We start from the raw sequence: 20,169 nt of genomic DNA on the forward strand, positions 1-20,169 counted from the left end.
AGAAAAATTAGAATGTCTTGGCCACATTCAAAAACATATGGGTACAATGTATGGGCATCGACTGCTTTGGTCATAACCTCTTTCCACATAAAAAAAAAAGAAGAAAAATATATCTTTCCCATCCTGATAAAAATACTAGCAACATAGTCAGACAACTAGTCTTGTCAAAATTAATTATCTAATAAATAGACTTGTCAAAGGTTTTGGAATCCCTCAAAGAAACACAAGATGACTAGGGTGTAAAGGATCCTTGCCACTTAAAACTAATACATTAAATTCATTTCAAATCTCGTTAAAAACGCACGAACCATTTCCATCAAAATGTCAAAAAATATATATATAAAAAACAAAAAACACTTCAAATATTATATATTTAAAAATGATAAGTATAACAAGTCAAATATATCAAAAACACATTTAGAACTAACTTCTTCCTAAGTTCTATTGCATAGGTTTACTCCTAGACCAACCTTTCCTTTTTTCCATCTTCCTGAAGGCCTTGTTGTCAAGTTCGAAAGATTCTGATGCCTTGGAGTTGGATCCTAGCGATCCTCTGCAGTAAATCACAAAGGATCTACTGCTTGCATGAGATGATACCAGCTCCGATTGTGTGGTCAGCAGTGCATCAGAGTTGAGACTCAATGCATTCCCTGCTATGGTTTGTGGGGCAGCTGAAGTGCCCGCCTTCTCATTTAGAGGCCTCTGTGGCTTCAGAGGGTCCATTTTTCTTTGTTATAAATTTTCTTTTTCTAATAGTGTTATGTCTGGTTCTGTAGTTCCCTGAATGGGGATTTTTTCGATCTGGACTTCTACTTTAGTTAAGTAGTTGGCTCAGGCTTACTGTCGGTTTTGGCTTCACTTGAGTACTAGTCATAGGCTCATTCTTGGGCTTTATGGAGTTCTCCTCTTGGGAAACCTCTGCTTTCTTCTGCGTCAGTTTTGGGCAATTTCCTTTTGATGGCCGACACTTCAATTTTTTATTGATTTAATCATATCTGCTAGGATCAGTGCTAGTTCAGAGATTACATTCTTTGGAGCTGCAGGGGCTTCAACAACTATGCATATGATGTAAACCTTGGCGTCTTACTAAGCTCAATTTTCCTAGCTTCCAACTAGCAAACCTGTATTGTCTTCACTTTCTGAATAGCTACTTCTACTTTTTCCTCGTAAGTCGGACAGTTCCGGGTTCTCGCAGACTGGTTTCCATGATAATTGACAGATACAGGTGGATCCCTGCATGGGTCATCAGGGTGTAGTGGCTCACCACAAACACAGATTTGTTTCCTGGTACACCTTCCCACTGTATATACAAATCATAGATATCCAAAGCAGTGGTTTATGCCTCTGATAATGGCATAAATGGATTAAAAAAATTGGTTCGAATAACTGTGCCTAAGTGCACTTTCCATTATTCAGAACTTATGCTGCTGGATCATTAATATCTTTAAATAAAGTCCTTGTTAGTATGATCAGTATATAATTTATTTATATTTAATTTTTAACACATTAGGTAAATTTTCATCTATTTAAATATTATATTATTAGTAATTTATCTCACATTGTTGGGTTTAAAAATGGTGTAGATGTACAATATTTATGTTTAAAGAGTATTATAATTAATGTATTCATATTTAGTTTCACATTTTTAACAATATAGAAAATAAATCTTGTTGGACAACAGGTCCGACTAGTAGAGTATCGTTAAGAGATTAACTGTTAGTGGTTTTGGATGAACCGTCAAAGATCACTCGAAGTTTAGTAGTTAGACTAGTTTATTTAAATACTGGATGATGGGATAAATAACACAGATTTGATTTGTTTATTAACAAATCATAGGAGTTAAGTAATGACATTTGACAGAAGTTCAAATATTCTTGTATGAAAGTGGAATAGTCACATTTAAGAGTGGGATGATTGTTTAGCTTTCTTTCCAACTATAAAAATCATTTCTTTGCATTTATGAAAGAATCGCCTAGCCTTATATTATTGGGTTTACAGGTAATACCACTACAAATCTGCCTTGATTGTTTTTTCCAAAGTTGAAAGTGTTTTTCCCAAATAGAACTTTCATTGTATGGAATATCAGTATTCATTTCCTCAATTTTCCAGACGTTCTCAAGTGCAGTTGAAAGATTTGTAGAATCCTTTTGAGAAATAAAAGATGCAATGGTATTATTGCTCTGAGAGTTGATAGGAAATCATTAATAAGTTAATCATTGATAACTAAGTGGAATAATTAATAACTAGGACATGAAACTGAACATAGCTGCCCATCAAAAATCCCTAGGATATTTCCTTTATAATACTGTAATGATATAACCAGTCTGTAAATTGTTTAAAAGTGTAGAGCAATATGAAGTGATAACATGAAATAATATAAATAATCTTTGTTTGTAATCTCGATAAGTCTATTATAGTTAAATTATTGAATCAGTAGTTTTAAAATATGTTCACATTGGTTGTACAAAATACAATAATAAATAGTAATGAATAATAATCATAGAGCTCGGATATATAATAAGTTGCTTTATCAGCAATGTTTTCTTTGTAACAAGTAAGTGCATATGTATCTTAATAATCGTCTTTACTAGTAAATCAGGTAATCTATACCTCTTATTGTATCTAACTCATATAGATTAGGATTTCTTTAAAATTGTTGTTCGTAAATCCTTATGACATCCAGGTGTATTCATTGACGAGCATCTCACTCCAATTAAGATTTAGTGTAAATAATGCATAAATATCGGAAATCTAGTAAATTTCCGATTGGGATCGATAATCCAGTAAAATAATAAATAAATAATACATAAATATCGGAATGTATTCTGATTGGGATCGATAATTCGCTAAAAATGAACATATGTATATGTTGCATGTTATATGTATGTACATGTTTGTGTTATATGTATGCATGTTGTGCGTGTTTGTATGTGTATGTAGTAAATAACCAGTCTGTAAATTCTTTAAAAGTGTAGAGCAATATGAATGTGATGTAAGAATTATATTAATATGCATTTAACTTGTAATAAAAATGCATTAATCAATAGTATTCAGTCTTTGGTACGCAACAACTCCTTGTATATCTACTCTTTGATGGTTTCCTCTTCAGTTCAGCAAGTCCCTGCATACAACAACACCCTTTGAGGTATTTAATGTACCATGCAGTGTGACCTCAGTGTCCAGTACTCCAATTCTCTTAAGTCTTCATTAACCTTGATAATTGAACATTGTTCACAGTTTCTACAAACAGTCCAATGGTAGTCTTCCTAACATCCTTTATCGGTCCTCCAGTGGATTCTGTCTCGAGTAATCACGAAAGGACCGATTTTGCCAAAATTCCTTTCTTCTAATGCCCAAATATTTTGGAATCACTGTGCTAACTTTTGGTTGAAACTTGGTTCAGTCTGACTTCTCTATGTTCTTAAACTCTTCACTCTTCCTTTGCTTCGCTTCTGAAGACAAAGGCCCTCCAAAAAGAGGGTTTTTATGTGGACCCTCTGCCATGGAAATTTTGAATGTTGAACTTTCCATAACCTATATTTTCACCAGTCAATATGTCACAAGGTGCAGGCAGAATGATGGTTGGGCATGTCCCAGATCATAAATCTTGCCTGGGTTCCCCCAGTCAGCCGCCACTAACAAATTTAACCCAGGCTGGGGAATCAGGTACTGCCTGACCCACGATACCAACATCACAGGGCTTGCACGTAGCAGTAAGGGCTCCGATACTCGTACCAATGGGACAATCCCTGTCAGGGCTGAAGTGACTGACTCACACTTGGTGAAACAAGACTTTGGCAGAGTAAGCTCATAGCAGCCCACCCTCAACCTGGCTCCACAACTGGGAAGATGGATGAGCACTCCCTATCTGCCCTTCACCCAGTGTTGGAAAAAAACAGGTCATGGTTATGCCTCTCACCCTTGCTGTAAACAGTGAAACTGAGAAGCACAACAGCAACCAGCTCGAACAGCACAGGACTGCCAAACCTGTACTCCACAGGGAGTTTCTGAGCGAGACCATTGCCCCATTGGCCAACGTAACTGAAGGTGCTGAAGTACTATGTTATTGCCTGCCCCAGACATGTACGTAGATGTTATTGCATGGATGTGGGGTTGGGTTTTGTCTGGGGTAATAATAATATAAATAATATTAATATATTAATAATAACCTGTGAGGGATTGTCTGTCCCCCATCTGGCACATCCCTAGGTGGCAGATTAGGAAACAGCTCCACAGACATATGGGGCATATGGAAAATGAAATACCACACAGAGACCAAATCCAGATGCGTCTGTTCTTTAGTCAGCATCTGTACCTGTAGCAGGCAGCCGTACTTGGATGGTCGGAGACCCACTCGCAGGAGCTTATCCTGTACACCCATTTATTGTATGATGGAAGAAAGTCAACTTAATAAAAATGACCGGTAGGATGCTGCAGGCTGGTACCTTTTGGAACCGTCTTAAAGCTCAGCCTGAAGTAGAAAATGTTGGAGCGAGTGACAGCACCACAAAACCAGACATGACAGACGTTTTGACCCACACCAAGGACAGGACAGCTGGGCAAAGTGGCAGCCCCTATTATTCAAACATCACAGCAAATCAGAATGAAATCTCATCAGATGAAAGTGTTGCTGGAACTTTGTCCTGGCCCAATGAAACTGGAAAATCCAGACAACGTGAAATCATGACATGAACAAGAGAAATAAATATCACTGTCGTGCACTGTTACTATACTGCAATCAAACTGGAAACAATCAGCATAGGATATCGACCATAGACTATTCACCGAAAAATATCAGAAACTGATAAACACCGTCACTCTATAAAGACTAGCCGAACAAAAATGAGTTATTATTACCAATAAAAGACTCATGGAAATAAAAATACAAAACAGCAAGAAACAGATTTCAAAAGAACTAAACACCTATAGCACACAAGGAAGAAGAAGAAAGAGCAGCTAACAAAAACACAGAACCTACCTTTCCCAGCTCAAATTATCCAGCCTCCCGAAATAACCAATCCCCCAATCCAATGGATAGACATTAACATAAGAATAGAAAACATGATAGATACAATTACAATCATAGAAGATACAGTAAATAATTAAATAGAAACAAACATAATCAAGTGGAAGGGAATCGCCCCAGCTGGCAGGCTTCCACTACCAAAACCCATATCCAAGAAAAACAATGTATCATCAATACAGTTAACGCACAACTAAAATAATACATAGATGACACAAGCACACTAGAAGACATACATAAACTGCCATACATACCATAAACTGCTGTCACAATATGTATAACACAAAATGGACAGCTCATAGATCAAATCAACAGCAAAAGAAACAAAACGAAACCTAAATGGCAAATGAGACTTAAAAACAAAATAAACATTATTAGAAAATATTTAGCAAAATTTACCTGGTATTGTGGAGAAAACTGAACAACACTTTTTAAACAACCAAGACATTTCATAAACAATGTGGCTAACAAGGAAAACTCAAAGAAGCACTAGACATTCTAAAACAAAAAAAAACTAGCAGTTTATACAGCAAGGTTGAAAAGATACACTGAATCAAATAGAAGAAAGTCACAAAACATCCAATTAAGCAGAAATTAAAAACAATTCTATAATAACCTGGATAAACAAGAAAAAATAAGAGACACCACCAAGTACAGATGAAATAAAGGCATTTTGGGAAAATATATGGTCACAACCAAGACATCATAAAGAAATACCCCCATGGATTACAGAAGAACAGAACAGACATAAAAATATACCTCAACAAACAGACCGTAAAATTACAGTAAAAGAACTGAAACTACTCAAAAAAACAGACAATTGGAAAGCGCCTGGAACAGATCACATACATAATTTCTGGTATAAGCAATTCACTTCACTATACACACACACACACACGCCTAGCAAAAGAAATCAACAAAATCATTAAAAAGCCACATTTCTTAACACAAGGAAGAACATTCATCATACCAAAAAACCAAGAAACCCAAAATCCAGCTTATTACAGCCATAGTCACACATTAGATAGACAAATATTTGACACAAACTAACATATTTACCAAAGAAAAAAAGGATGTCAAAAAAGTAGTTAAGGATGCAAAGAAAAAATAATAATTGATAGCATAATTATGAAATAAGCAATAAAATACAATAAAATATATAACTACTTGCTACATAGATTACCAGTGGTAAATGTCTGTCGGCAGGATAGAGTAACAAATTAGGTGTTGAGAAGAGTAGAAGAGAGATGAATATGTTAAATACCATTTTAGGCAGAAAAAGGAACTGGCTAGGACACTGTTTGAGAAGAAAGTGTTTAATAATAGATGCAGTTGAAGAATTTGTAAATGGAAAGAGAGGAGGGGGAAGAAGATTTCAGTTGATTGATGGGGTTGTGGAAAGAGGAAATATCTGGAAACAAAAACACTTGCACAGGAAAGGAACAAGTGGAGAGCAGCCATGGCAAGACCTGCCTCATTGGCAGAACACAATGAATGAATGAAAACATAGATTACAAAAAAGCATTTGATTCCATTCTGTATTGCTACTCGCTACTGAAAACTTTGGAAATCTACAAAATCGATCCATATCTACAATACTTTTTACAATCATGCAAATGTGGATTAATGTGTGTTGTGCATTTAAACAGATCAACAAGAAATGTGAATCAGACAACAAGGTCAACAGAGGAATATTCCAGGGTAACCCCCTCAGTGAAAGTTGTGGTTTTGCCTATGTCTCAGTCCTCTTTTAAATATACTAAGCAACACATTTTTGGCTTCAAAATAAAACATCAGAACATTTCGCAAAACACAGTAAACCATCAAAACACTTCACAACACACAATAAACCACTTACTGTACATGGATGATATTAAGTTATATGCAGAAAGCAGAGAACAAATGCAGTCACTACTGAAAATAGTAGAAGAGTTCACACAAGACATATGAATGAAATTCAGTATTAAGAAATGCAAATTACTTCACGTTATCAAAGGAAAATCCAGACAAATTGAGACAACAGAAATACTCAACAATGATACATTTGAACGCATGAAACCAAAGGAAACACAAATCTCCCTGCTTTGAATAAAATACAAGCATAAATCACAAAAACATCAAAGAATGGCTCAAAAAGACATACAGACATAGATTACACCCGGGGTTGGCAACCTGCGGCTCGCGAGCCACATGCGGCTCTTTGGATGTGAAGCTGCGGCTCTTTAGTTCCATATGCAAATATTATTTATTTTATAAAAAAAAAACATTTAAAGATCGTTCTGAATCGATTAACAAGGATTAGGCACCGATTCTATCTCTTTGCCACTTGTACTCGCTTTTCACCGCACCCCTCCGCCGTGATACGCGTCGTCAGTCCGTCAGAAGCTCTCGAATGACGCCGTCGTCGGATGTTTCTATGTAGGTTTTAATTCGCTTTCGACGCAAGACAATTTGGCGTCTTCACCAGTGCTTTGGCTATGACGTATAGTTTGTTGTTTCAAGTAAAAGAGTTAGAAGCGAATTATCTTCTCAAAGTTATGTATGTACATATATATAATAACAATAAAAAAACCGAAGTAAAGATAGGTAACATAATAAGTATTATATTTTTAAAATACATGTTATACATATTTTTTTCCAAATAAGATACCTAGCTACTTTTTTGAGGTCAATAAGAATTGTCAAAAAAGAAACAAAATACTACTGTTGGATATTACCACGAAAGTGTTTTTATTAAAATATATATTTAATAAATTGCCTATTTTATAGCTTTTATTATTTAAAAATTAGCGTTAAAATAATTATAAGTGTAAGTACCTATAAATTGTTATTTAATAAACAAATTTTCGAAAAAATTTTATAGCTCTTTAAAAACTTTGAAATTTTGTAAATTGTAATTTTTTACTCTTCCGACTCAAAAGGTTGCCAGCCAACCCCTGGACTAGACCAACTGGAGTACGCAAAAAAATATCATCAAAGCAAAAAATACATATGCAGTCCCAATTTTTAACATACTCCTTTGGCATAATTAAATGTTCAGTCACAGACCTGGAAGATCGAAACATGCTCAACAGGACTAAACTAATAGACAGTCGTAAATTACATCCAAACTCGTGTATTGAAAGAGTTACAGTTAGCTGGAAAGAAAGAGGAACAGGACTCACAGACCAAAAATATTACACCACAAACAAATAGAAAATCTAAGATCATATTTCAGGAACAAAAACACATCACTCCACAAAGCAGACATGCAAATACACCGTTCAGTCTACAACAAAAGGACACACACACATACAACCACAGTACAACACAAGAAAGAAGCACAGGCATGAAAAACACTTCATGGTAATCACTACAACATTATGCAAGATCAAACATAGACCGAACATTATCATATAAATGGCTCACAGTATGACAACTATTCCCATAAACTGAAGGATTTGCACTAGCCATACAAGTTAAAGTAATAGCCATGAAAAACTACAGAAAATATATCATGAATGAGAACATAGAAACAGATACATGCAGAAAATGTCTACAATTCAAAGAAACTATTGAACATATGACAAGTGGTTGTAAAATACTTGTTGGAACAGGATACACTGAAAGACACATCAAAGCAGCGAAAATAATCCACAAAGAATTTGCAGTTAAATATGGATTTATCGCAACACACATACTACAAATACATACCTGAAAGTGTACTAGAGAATGCAAATTACAAACTATACTGGGACAGATCAATACTTACATAGACAAAACAGTTACATGCAATAGACCAGACATCATATTGATTAAGAAATCAGAACATGCATACATAATAGGTATTGCTGTACTGAATGACAGTAATTTAATATTAAAAGAGAGAAAATAGAAAAATATTCTCCTCTTACAATAGAGCTGAAAGAAATCTGCAAACATAACTTAATAACAATAGTACCAATCATAATATCAGTCACAGGCATAACAGCAAAAATGACACAATGCCTAAAGAAATTAGATTTCCCAATACATACTCATGCCTACATATAGAAAGCCATAATTTTAAAAACAACTGCAAGACTCAGGAAGTTCCTCCGATAGAAGGTGTGACTTGGTGCATACCCGTCACATGATCTGAATAACTATTACGGTGAGAAATCTCAAAATAATAATAACTTTTTTTTTAACAGATGGCCTCTTCTCACCTCTTCTACTCACCCTCAATCCCCATGAAGATACCCATCTGTATAGGGAAGCAAAGAAGACCTAGTTAATAAATCTAGTTACAGACATGTAGCAGAAAAATAATAAAACCTTAATATGCTTCATGAACCTACAGGGTACCTGGAATGGTAAAAATTTTAAATATTACTATCCATAAAGGAAATCAATACTCTATATTGTTTATAACCAAATTCCCTAGTACAAAAATATGGATATTTGGTCAGGAAAAAAACACCTATAATAAAAAATTCTAACAGTTCATTTCCTTAAAGTATTACCACACAATTATAAAAAAAAAAAACATTATATTCAGAAGAAACATGAAGGTATTATCCATTACAATACATCAATAAAAACATTAAAATATTTCCCAGCTATCCTTTTAAAAAATTTAACTTTTAAATTAAAAATGTCCAGCGCACTTTCATTAGTAAAATTAAGGCTTTCAATACATCTGGCCAATGGCAACAGTATACCTCGCTGACATTTACTCTTATAACTTATGCCTCCTACTATTAACATAAGGAATTCCAATTCCTACACTAGAGATGTTAACATCAATGTATCCGTGTATTGCTTTATACATAAATATTATATTACGTATTTTTCTTCTTGTCTCCAAGGACAAAATGTCAAAAATATTATATTTTGCTTCATAAGAATTCTTATGCACAATCACTCCTCTCTGTCGTAAACACCAAAGGAACTTCTGTAATGCATCAATAATAACCTCCCAATTTTAGTACCAGATTGTAAAACAGCACTATCAATCTGACCAGTGTTTGGTAGTGGTACTGAATAATACAAATCTGCTGAAAGTGTCTACTCACCTATAAAATCAACCCAAGATTCCTTTTGTGCTTTGGATGTTATAATATTTACATGTGTAAATAAAAGATTAGCATCTAAGGTGATTTTAATCATAGATCTATTAGGATTTATTGAGTATTTAACATATATGACGGATGATCTAAAAGTAAGTTACATCCCCTCTATGAAACAAACACATATTTATACAACAATATTTTTTTTATTGAACAAAAAACTACATATTTTTATCTATCTTTCGACATAATCTCCAAGTTTTTCTAAACACTTTTCATACCTTGTAACAAGTTTTTCAATTCAAATGTCATAAAAATTTCATCCAATTTCCTTCAACCATTTAAGGACCGCTTCTTTCAGTTTATCATCTTTAATGAATCGCTTCCCTCCTAGGTCTCACTTGAGAAGACCAAACTGGTGATAGTTGCAGGGTGCTTGGTCAGGGCTGTAAGGCGGATGAGACCACACTTCCCACTTGAATTTTTGCAGTAACTCCTTTGTCGCATGAGATGAATGAGGAGAAGATTGTCGTGAGGAAAACCGACCCCCATCATTCAATCTTTTGGGTCTTCGATCTTTAATGGCTTTATGCAATCTTTTTAAAGTCTCAAAATAAGATTCAGGATTGATTGTTGTTCCTTAGGGCATAAATTCACTGTAAAAAAACTCCCTCACAATCGAAAAAGACTATCAGCATAACTTTTCAAACATGTTGGGATGTTTTTACTTTTTTTGGCTGGGGTGAATTTTTGTGTCTCTATTCATGTGATGCTCGTTTAGTCTCAGGAGTGTAATGAAGCACCCAGCTCTCATCCCCTGTGATGATTTGTTTCAAAAACTGTGGACCAGTCCTGGATTAACATTGAAGAAAAGAAAGAGCAAACATAAAACGTTGATGTTTGTGGTTGCCGATCAACAGATGTGGCACCATCGTGCACACATCTCATGGTAACCAAGCTGATTGTGAATAATCACAAACACACTACCATAACTGATGTTAAGTTCACTTGCAATCTCTCTTAATTTTAATGTGCCGGTTACTCAAGATCATTTCATTCATGCATTCACGTTACCCGTCGTGTTTGCAGTTCAAGGACACCTAGCATGCAGTTTGTCACTCACATTTGTGCTTCTGTTTCTGAACACCGGTACCATTGTGTGATCATGGGGCATAACATTGCATTCTCACTCTATATCTCAACAGTTTGGCGATGAATTTTACAACAATTGTAATTTTTTACAAAATCGGATTACTGAACACAACTCTATGCTGAACAAAACCTCTAGAGGACACGCCATGTTGTTGATGACACTACACACGAACTGAATGCCATACAAAATTGCTGCTGGGGTAGTGCGAAGACAACAACACAACCGGTGCTACTACCAGAAGACATTAATATATCCCTTTCAGTTCAAGAACATGGCAAGGGAGTAACTTATTTTTTATCCACCTCTCGTACTAGTTTTTAACTTATAGTGTCTTCCTAGTATAAGTTGTAACTATAGTTTTATCAAGTTTCAAAGGCTCTTCATTATTAATCAACCACTAATGAATCCTATCAATATCCCTCTGAAGGGCTAAAAGTCTCTATAAGAGAATTAACTTTTCCACATATTTTGACATCATCGACAAATTTAATGTTCTTAAAATTAATATAATCTTTGTTATCATTAATTAATAAAGATGGCAAATAAAAATAAATGCAAATTTTCATCTCATTTCTCATTCTTCACAGTGTAATATTCCAATTTATGCAACAGGATATCATAAAGAACTGTATCAAAAGCAGAGGTGATCAATACCAAAAACCTACCTTAGCCATCAAAAAACCGACACTGGTCTATAACAGGAGATTTCATGCAGATCTCGTTTCTTAGGCACAAATAAAATGAATATGTTCTTCCAACAATCAGGAGAAACACTAGAACATGAAATAGATTTAAACTGCAATTTAAAACTGATAATATCAGCTCTGCAATTCCTTTCACAATAAAAGGAGTGATGCCAATGCTACCAACTACACAACACTTTCTGAGCTTTTCAGAACAATTCAAGATTTTGTTTTGTGTTCAGTAACATCAGGGATGCCTATCTCATCTGTAATGCGAAAGTCATCTAAATTATACAAAATGCATCTATTCTTGTTTACAGGTTGGTAGACTGATTGGAAGTACTTTTCAAATTCTTCACTTTAGCATCCGTAATAACTGTATTGTGAATTTTAACTGACTGATCTCCATTGGAATCCTTCAAAAAGGATTTAACATATACTTGAAAAAGCTTGTAGATTTTATGTTAACCTCATCTTTAATCCTTCTGCTTCTCACCAGTACAATCAAACCAAAGAAAATTTTATTAAATTGCCAACAAACAAATAAAAATTTCTAACAAAATTTGTAGAGAATTTAATTCAGAGAAAGAATTCTTGTCAATAGACACTAGAAAACAAATACAAGTTTCAGAAATTTGATTTCAGTTCAAAACAAAACAGACCAAAACACAAAATTCTTTTTCATAATGCTAAAAATTAGTAAAAAAAATTTAACTATCAATCTCAAAATAGATAAAAAATTAAATCTGAACAGATTAACAATTACATTTTATCTGTTTATGTTTTTGTTAAAACTTTTATTTCAATAAAAATTAATAATTAGTATTGAAGCAGAAATCAAGGCAAAATATTTTGCTACCCATAACTTGAAAACAAAGCATTTCAGGGCACATATTTTAGAGAATTCTTTTTGGTTATATTAACGTATGTCTACACGCGCACGCGCGAGCACACACACACATGCACGCACAATTTTTTGCTACCGTAAGTCATTTTTAAAATAATCAATCGGATTTTTCAAAAATTATGTTTACAAGAATTTCGATCTGGGACTGTTGATGGAATAAATTGTTTCTAGGCAAAATTTTTCTGAGAATTCTATTGAAAAATGATTTTTTTATTTCAAAAACTGCAAAATAAATTGTTTCAAATTTTATATTGTGTAAAAAAGTGATTTATAAAATTTTAATATATTCAAATATTTACATTTCAGAATTGTAGGTGAAAACATAAAAAAAATTGCGTGTGCAATATAACAAAGAATTAATAAAAGTACCTATTTATACCTTTTGTTTAGGTTACAGACCACACAGATTTAACATTTATAAATAAATAAACAGTAATGAATTACCGAGGATTGAACTGTACAGGTGTCTGTGATCCATTTCTTTGCCATGTAATACTCATAGGTTGGTCACCTGCTGCTTGACACTTTAAAGTTTGAGATAAGCCTCTTCTCACACTCACTTGTGCCGATTTAACTTCAAATTCTGGAGGAACTGAAAATAAATTTGTGGTTAATAAACTACTTCAGTGGTGATGAAATTTAATCTTACTATTTAATCAACAAGCCAAAATCAAATGTAAAACTATATCTGCATGAGAGATACAATCAATAATTTTAAGATGATACATTAGGCAAGTTTATTTTTATAATAATTACAAACAAAAAAAAAGAGTTGTAGTATTTTATAAAATTGAGGTTTTAGAACTGTCTTTCAATAAGAACACCAATGTAAAATGTAGATCCATATTCAAAGATAAAAATGCTGGGTGCCACAAGTATAACAATAAATAGTAACTTTTAGAATAAAATAAATTTTGTTTATATATAGTAATTTTGTAATTGATTTTATTTATATATTCATAATAGAATTTATTTCAATTTTTTTTTGTTCATTTCAAATTATTATACAATAATTACTAATAAATATATACAGAGTGTCCCATATAAAACGCAATCCAACCTTATATTGGTAGGTATTGAAATAATAAAAAGGCATGTGTAAATAAAAATGCAATTTTTATTATTACTATCCATTACCTTACATTTAAAGTAAATGTTGGAAGTGGCCGCCATCTTCTTGAATACAAGCTTCAATTTTTTTTACAGCGTTTCTTGCAACTTTTTTCAAAGTTTGTGGCTGGATATTTAATACAGCTTGTTCAATATTGACTTTCAATTGTTCAAGTGTTCGTGGTTTGTTGCTGTAGGCTTTTTCTTTGAGGTAACCCCGTAGAAAAAAATCCGCCGCAGTCAAATCTGGAGATCTTGGTGGCCACAAGCCTCGACCGATAACACGATTACCAAAGAATTCCTCGACGAAATCAGAAGTTGAACCTGCGTAGTGCGATGTCGCACCGTCATGTTGTAGCCAGCAGTGTCCGTCTTCCTCTTCCAAGAGTGCGATGAACTGAAATAAAATATCCTGATATCGTTCTGCATTAATGGTGTACTCGAAAAAAATAGGACCGATTATTTTCTTCCGCGATATCGCGCACCACACGCCCAACTTCTGCGGGTGTAATTGTTTTTCGTGATAAACGTGGGGATTTTCAGCACTCCAAATTCTACTGTTTTGGCTGTTTACGTAGCCATCCAAATGAAACCGTGCTTCATCTGTGAAAATTAACGAATCCATAACATTAATTCCCTCGCGCAGAAATCGACGGAACCGTTGACAATATTGTAGCCGTTTTTTTTTTTGTCGGGCTGAAGAAGTCGATGAACCGTTTGAATTCGATAAGGTCGTAATTGTAATCGTTTGGTCGCCCGATGAACAGTTGATTTAGATAAATTAATTTCAGCAGACAAACGTCTGATCGATTTATTTGGCGAGGCGAGTAATCGGTCTTTGATTTCAGTGACTGTATCTGTATTCGACACTGACGCAGATCTTTTGTGTTCCTTGTTATTAACAGAACCGGTCTCTCTAAATTTTGCGACTAACCTTAATACTGATTTTTTGTTAGGAGCTGGTTTATCTGGATACTTATGGCGAAACAAATCTTGCACTGCAACCACTGATTTCGTACTGAAGTACGACTCAATAATGAAAACACGTTCATCAGCGAAAACACCATCTTGTCTCTAGCAATACACTGAACGTTATGATTGCATTGTTGTTACTATCGGTAGTGTTCTACTGCGTCGCCGCGATGTTCAGATGTTGGACGAGTCCATTTCAGTAACGAGTAGGGGAGTAAGCTTGACTTTTGAAATTTCATGGATGAGTGATTGATGGGTTGCGTTTTATATGGGACACTCTGTATATAGGTGTTTCTAAAATTGTGGGCTTCTTAAGTGTCTGTTTTCATGTCCTCCACTTTATGTTCAATTTGATGAAACATTAATTGTTTTTATTTATTGTTAATTCTAGTATTGTAAATTTTTATCAAATAAAATAATAATTTTCTCACAATAATAGACCTAATGATTATGACTCAAAATTACATCAATTTTCTCCCATAACTCGACTATTTGTTAACCGATTTAAAAAAAATAAAATGTAATTTTGTTTAAAATAAAAGGCTTAACGTAAATTTTGATAAAACTAATATTTATGGAGATATAATGGATTGAAAAATAACATGGCCTCCATTTTGTAATTTGCAAAGGTATTTAAGTCCTGATTTTTTTCTAATTTTAAAACTTTATTACCATGCCGCTTACCAAATGTTAATGTGATTTGTCTATCCGAACTTGAGATATAAATTATATAAAAAAAAAAAAAAATTGGCAGACTGGGGGAGAACGAAGGAAAAATTGCCATTTTTCCTAACAATATTTTTTGTTTAGTTTTGCAAGAAGAATCCGAAAAAGTATAGCCAGCCCACCATTTTAGAAACACTATATATCATTATACTTATACATGAATATATATATATATATATATATATATATATATATATTCATGTATCATATATATATATATATATATATATACACACACTTGTATATTATATTAATATATTATATACAGTATATATAATCCAGCTTGATCCACCTAAGTACAGAAATTATAAATTAAATAAGATGACAGTTACCTTATTTTTTCATGTCTTACAATAGTGCTTTTGTGGCAACCCACATTTTCAGTTGTAATTTACTTTTTGAGTGTTTATATCAAACTACATATTATACTCAAATACAAATAATGTATGAAAAGGTTTTTTTTTATAAATTAAAATTGAAATTCAAGAGTTAAAATACAAAAATTCTTTAAAAATCACAAATTAAAAACTTTTTTAAAAACACATAAATTATAGAAATTAAAATTTTTTTTTAATTATTAAAAACTACATATATAAAATTATGATATCAGATTTGATAAAAGATTAAAATAAATAAAAGGATAAAATGTACCAAATATCTTGGCTAGCCAGTGTTAGTACTGTGTGGATTTGAATTAAACTGGATTTATGCATTTTCATTATTTTTATCTGAAAAAGTGCTGCCATCTACTGCAGTCTTTATAAGTGGTCATCTTCATATATTCTGTCTGCAAGTTGATCAAGTTGAATTTCCTTTATATATATATATATATATATATATATATATATATATATATATATATATATATATATAAAATTTCTCCAAAATGTTTAAACTTTTATTATTATTATTATTTATACTATATTTCTTGATTTCCAATATTTCCAAATTAGTATGAATACCAGAAATAGAATGTCGTTAATGAGGTGGTCAGCAACATTAGATAAACTCAATTTTCCATTTTTATAATGTCTAACATGTTCAAGAAATCCAGTTTTAAAATATCTACTAGTTTTGCCTATATAACTGTGGTCACAGTCATTACATTTTATTTCATAAACTCCACACAAATTGTATTAATTATATGAATCAGTACGATTACTGTTTTTAAATATTTTATTATATGGTTATTGGTCTTGTATGCAGGTTTGAATAGAACAGTTTATTGTGGCTAATGCATTTAAATCTAATCTGAATGATAATGATAAGAATAATATTATTAAAAATATAGTAGTTGATTCTGAAATAAATATTAATAAAGTAAATCCTATTGACAAAGAACAATTACATAATATCATTAGTAGAAAAATTCATGAAATTAAGTGTGAAAATTTAACTTGCAAACCAATTTTTAATAATATTAAAAATGTAATTTAACATTTGAAAAATAAATTAAATAAAAATAATTGTATTATTTTAAATCAGATAAAACCAATACACCTGTAATCATGAATACCAAAAAATATATTAATTTGAGGAAAAAATACATACTAGAAAATAATTTCAAAGAAATAAATGATTTCACTAATAAATTTTTAAAAATAACTAAAAGTGTAATAGCAAAATACCGGTATAGTTTTAATTATAACAATAACTTAAAATATCACTCCAGATTATACCCTTTTGAACCAATTGCACCAAAATTAACTGGACTTCCAAAAATACATAAACCTGGTATCCCTATGCCACCTTTGATTAATTTTACAACTGCTCCATCTTATATTATTTCCAAAATAATAGATAAAATACTTGGATAAAAATAAAATTAGATTTTAATTATAATGTAAAAAATGGTTTAAATTTGTAAATAAATTAAAAGACTTAACTGTTGGAGAAAAAACTAGGATAGTTAGCTACAATATTATTAAAATGTATCCTAGCATACCCATAGACAAAACAACTTGCATAATAAAAAACAAATTAATATACAATCACAAAGAACCTTTGTTTGTTGATAATAATATTATTACTATAATTAAAAATGTATGTCAACAAAACTACTTTAAATTTGCTGACAAATATTTTAGTCAGAAAAATACCTTACTTATTTTATTTTCCTTGTCAGCTATCATGTCTAAAATTTATTTACTGGATTTTGAAAATAAAATTGTTTATGGCATTATTCATACACATAATATCCTATTATGGACTTGGTAGTCGATGATATTTTTGTTATTTACAATCCCGTTATATACAATGAATATCTAATAATTTTGAATAAACTAAATTCGTATTATAATAGTTTGAAATAAATATAAATAGAACAATAAATTACTGAGATGTACTGAGATACTAATATTAAAATTAATAATAATAATTTATAATGGCAGTATGTAGGAAACCCATAACCAATAAAAACACAATACATAGATATTCAAATCATCCTTGGTCACACAAAATTAATACATATCCAAACATGATTAATAGAGCAGTTAATTATACACGTTATAATAAAAATAAATTAAAGAGAGAAATAGATATTATAAAACAAATTGCTATACATAATGGTTCTAGTTACTCTTTAATTGATAATATATATAAAAACAAAATTCAAAAATTAACAGTACTACATCTCTAATACCAATAAATAACACACAAAAAATTGACAATGTATATTTAAAATATTTATATACTGATAACATTGTTGAAAATGTAACTAAGGTTTATGATAAAAGTAAATTTTAACCTGCATACAAGACAAATAACCACTTAATAAAATATTTAAAAATGGGTAATCGTACTGATTCATATAATTAATACAATTTGTGTGGAGTTTATGAAATAAAATGTAATGACTGTGACCACAGTTATATAGGCAAAACTAGTCGATTTTTTTAAAACTGGATTTCTTGTACATATTAGACATTATACAAATGGTAAATTGGGTTTATCTAATGTTGCTGACCACCTCATTAACAACATTCTATTTCTGGTATTCATACTAATTTGGAAATATTGGAAATCAAGAAATATAGTATTTTTTTTTGTCTTCAGTCATTTGACTGGTTTGATGCAGCTCTCCAAGATTCCCTATCTAGTGCTAATTGTTTCATTTCAGTATACCCTCTACATCCTACATCCCTAACAATTTGTTTTACATATTCCAAACGTGGCCTGCCTACACAATTTTTTCCTTCTACCTGTCCTTTAAGCGACTATTCCAGGATGCCTTAGTATGTGGCCTATAAGTTTGTCTCTTCTTTTAAGTATATTTTTCCAAATGCTTCTTTCTTCATCTATTTGCCGCAATACCTCTTCATTTGTCACTTTATCCACCCATCTGATTTTTAACATTCTCCTATAGCACCACATTTCAAAAGCTTCTAATCTTTTCTTCTCAGATACTCCGATTGTCCAAGTTTCACTTCCATATAAAGCGACACTCCAAACATATACTTTCAAAAATCTTTTCCTGACATTTAAATTAATTTTTGATGTAAACAAATTATATTTCTGACTGAAGGCTCGTTTCGCTTGTGCTATTCGGCATTTTATATCGCTCCTGCTTCTTCCATCTTTAGTAATTCTACTTCCCAAATAACAAAATTCTTCTACCTCCATAATATTTTCTCCTCCTATTTTCACATTCAGTGGTCCATCTTTGTTATTTCTACTACATTTCATTACTTTTGTTTTGTTCTTGTTTATTTTCATGCGATAGTTCTTGCGTAGGACTTCATCTATGCCGTTCATTGTTTCTTCTAAATCCTTTTGCTCTCGGCTAGAATTACTATATCATCAGCAAATCGTAGCATCTTTATCTTTTCACCTTGTACTGTTACTCCGAATCTAAATTGTTCTTTAACATCATTAACTGCTAGTTCCATGTAAAGATTAAAAAGTAACGGAGATAGGGAACATCCTTGTCGGACTCCCTTTCTTATTACGGCTTCTTTCTTATGTTCTTCAATTATTACTGTTGCTGTTTGGTTCCTGTACATGTTAGCAATTGTTCTTCTATCTCTGTATTTGAACCCTAATTTTTTTAAAATGCTGAACATTTTATTCCAGTCTATGTTATCGAATGCCTTTTCTAGGTCTATAAACGCCAAGTATGTTGGTCTGTTTTTCTTTAATCTTCCTTCTACTATTAATCTGAGGCCTAAAATTGCTTCCCTTGTCCCTATACTTTTCCTGAAACCAAATTGGTCTTCTCCTAACACTTCATCCACTCTCCACTCAATTCTTCTGTATAGAATTCTAGTTAAGATTTTTGATGCATGACTAATCAAACTAATTGTTCTGTATTCTTCACATTTATCTGCCCCTGCTTTCTTTGGTATCATGACTATAACACTTTTTTTGAAGTCTGACGGAAATTCCCCCTTTTCATAAATATTGCACACCAGCTTGTATAATCTATCAGTCGCTTCCTCACCTGCACTGCGCAGTAATTCTACAGGTATTCTGTCTATTCCAGGAGCCTTTCTGCCATTTAAATCTTTTAATGCTCTCTTAAATTCAGATCTCAGTATTGTTTCTCCCATTTCATCCTCCTCAACTTC

At 32.3% G+C, this 20,169-nt stretch overlaps 2 protein-coding genes across 4 annotated transcripts in view; one reads left to right on the plus strand and one right to left on the minus strand.

The window, feature by feature from the left end:
- Positions 1 to 20,169, minus strand: part of LOC142323063 (cell adhesion molecule Dscam2-like) — a 300,598-nt gene that overhangs the window by 130,869 nt on the left and 149,560 nt on the right. The window contains exon 15 of the mRNA XM_075362191.1: positions 13,241 to 13,388. Coding sequence (XP_075218306.1) covers positions 13,241 to 13,388 — 148 coding nt within the window. The remainder of the gene's footprint in view (positions 1 to 13,240; positions 13,389 to 20,169) is intronic.
- Positions 1 to 20,169, plus strand: part of LOC142323062 (serine hydroxymethyltransferase, mitochondrial-like) — a 288,888-nt gene that overhangs the window by 1,025 nt on the left and 267,694 nt on the right. The window lies entirely within an intron of this gene.

This window comes from Lycorma delicatula, chromosome 4 (assembly GCF_047948215.1).
Source record: "Lycorma delicatula isolate Av1 chromosome 4, ASM4794821v1, whole genome shotgun sequence".
Lineage (NCBI taxonomy): Eukaryota > Metazoa > Arthropoda > Insecta > Hemiptera > Fulgoridae > Lycorma > Lycorma delicatula.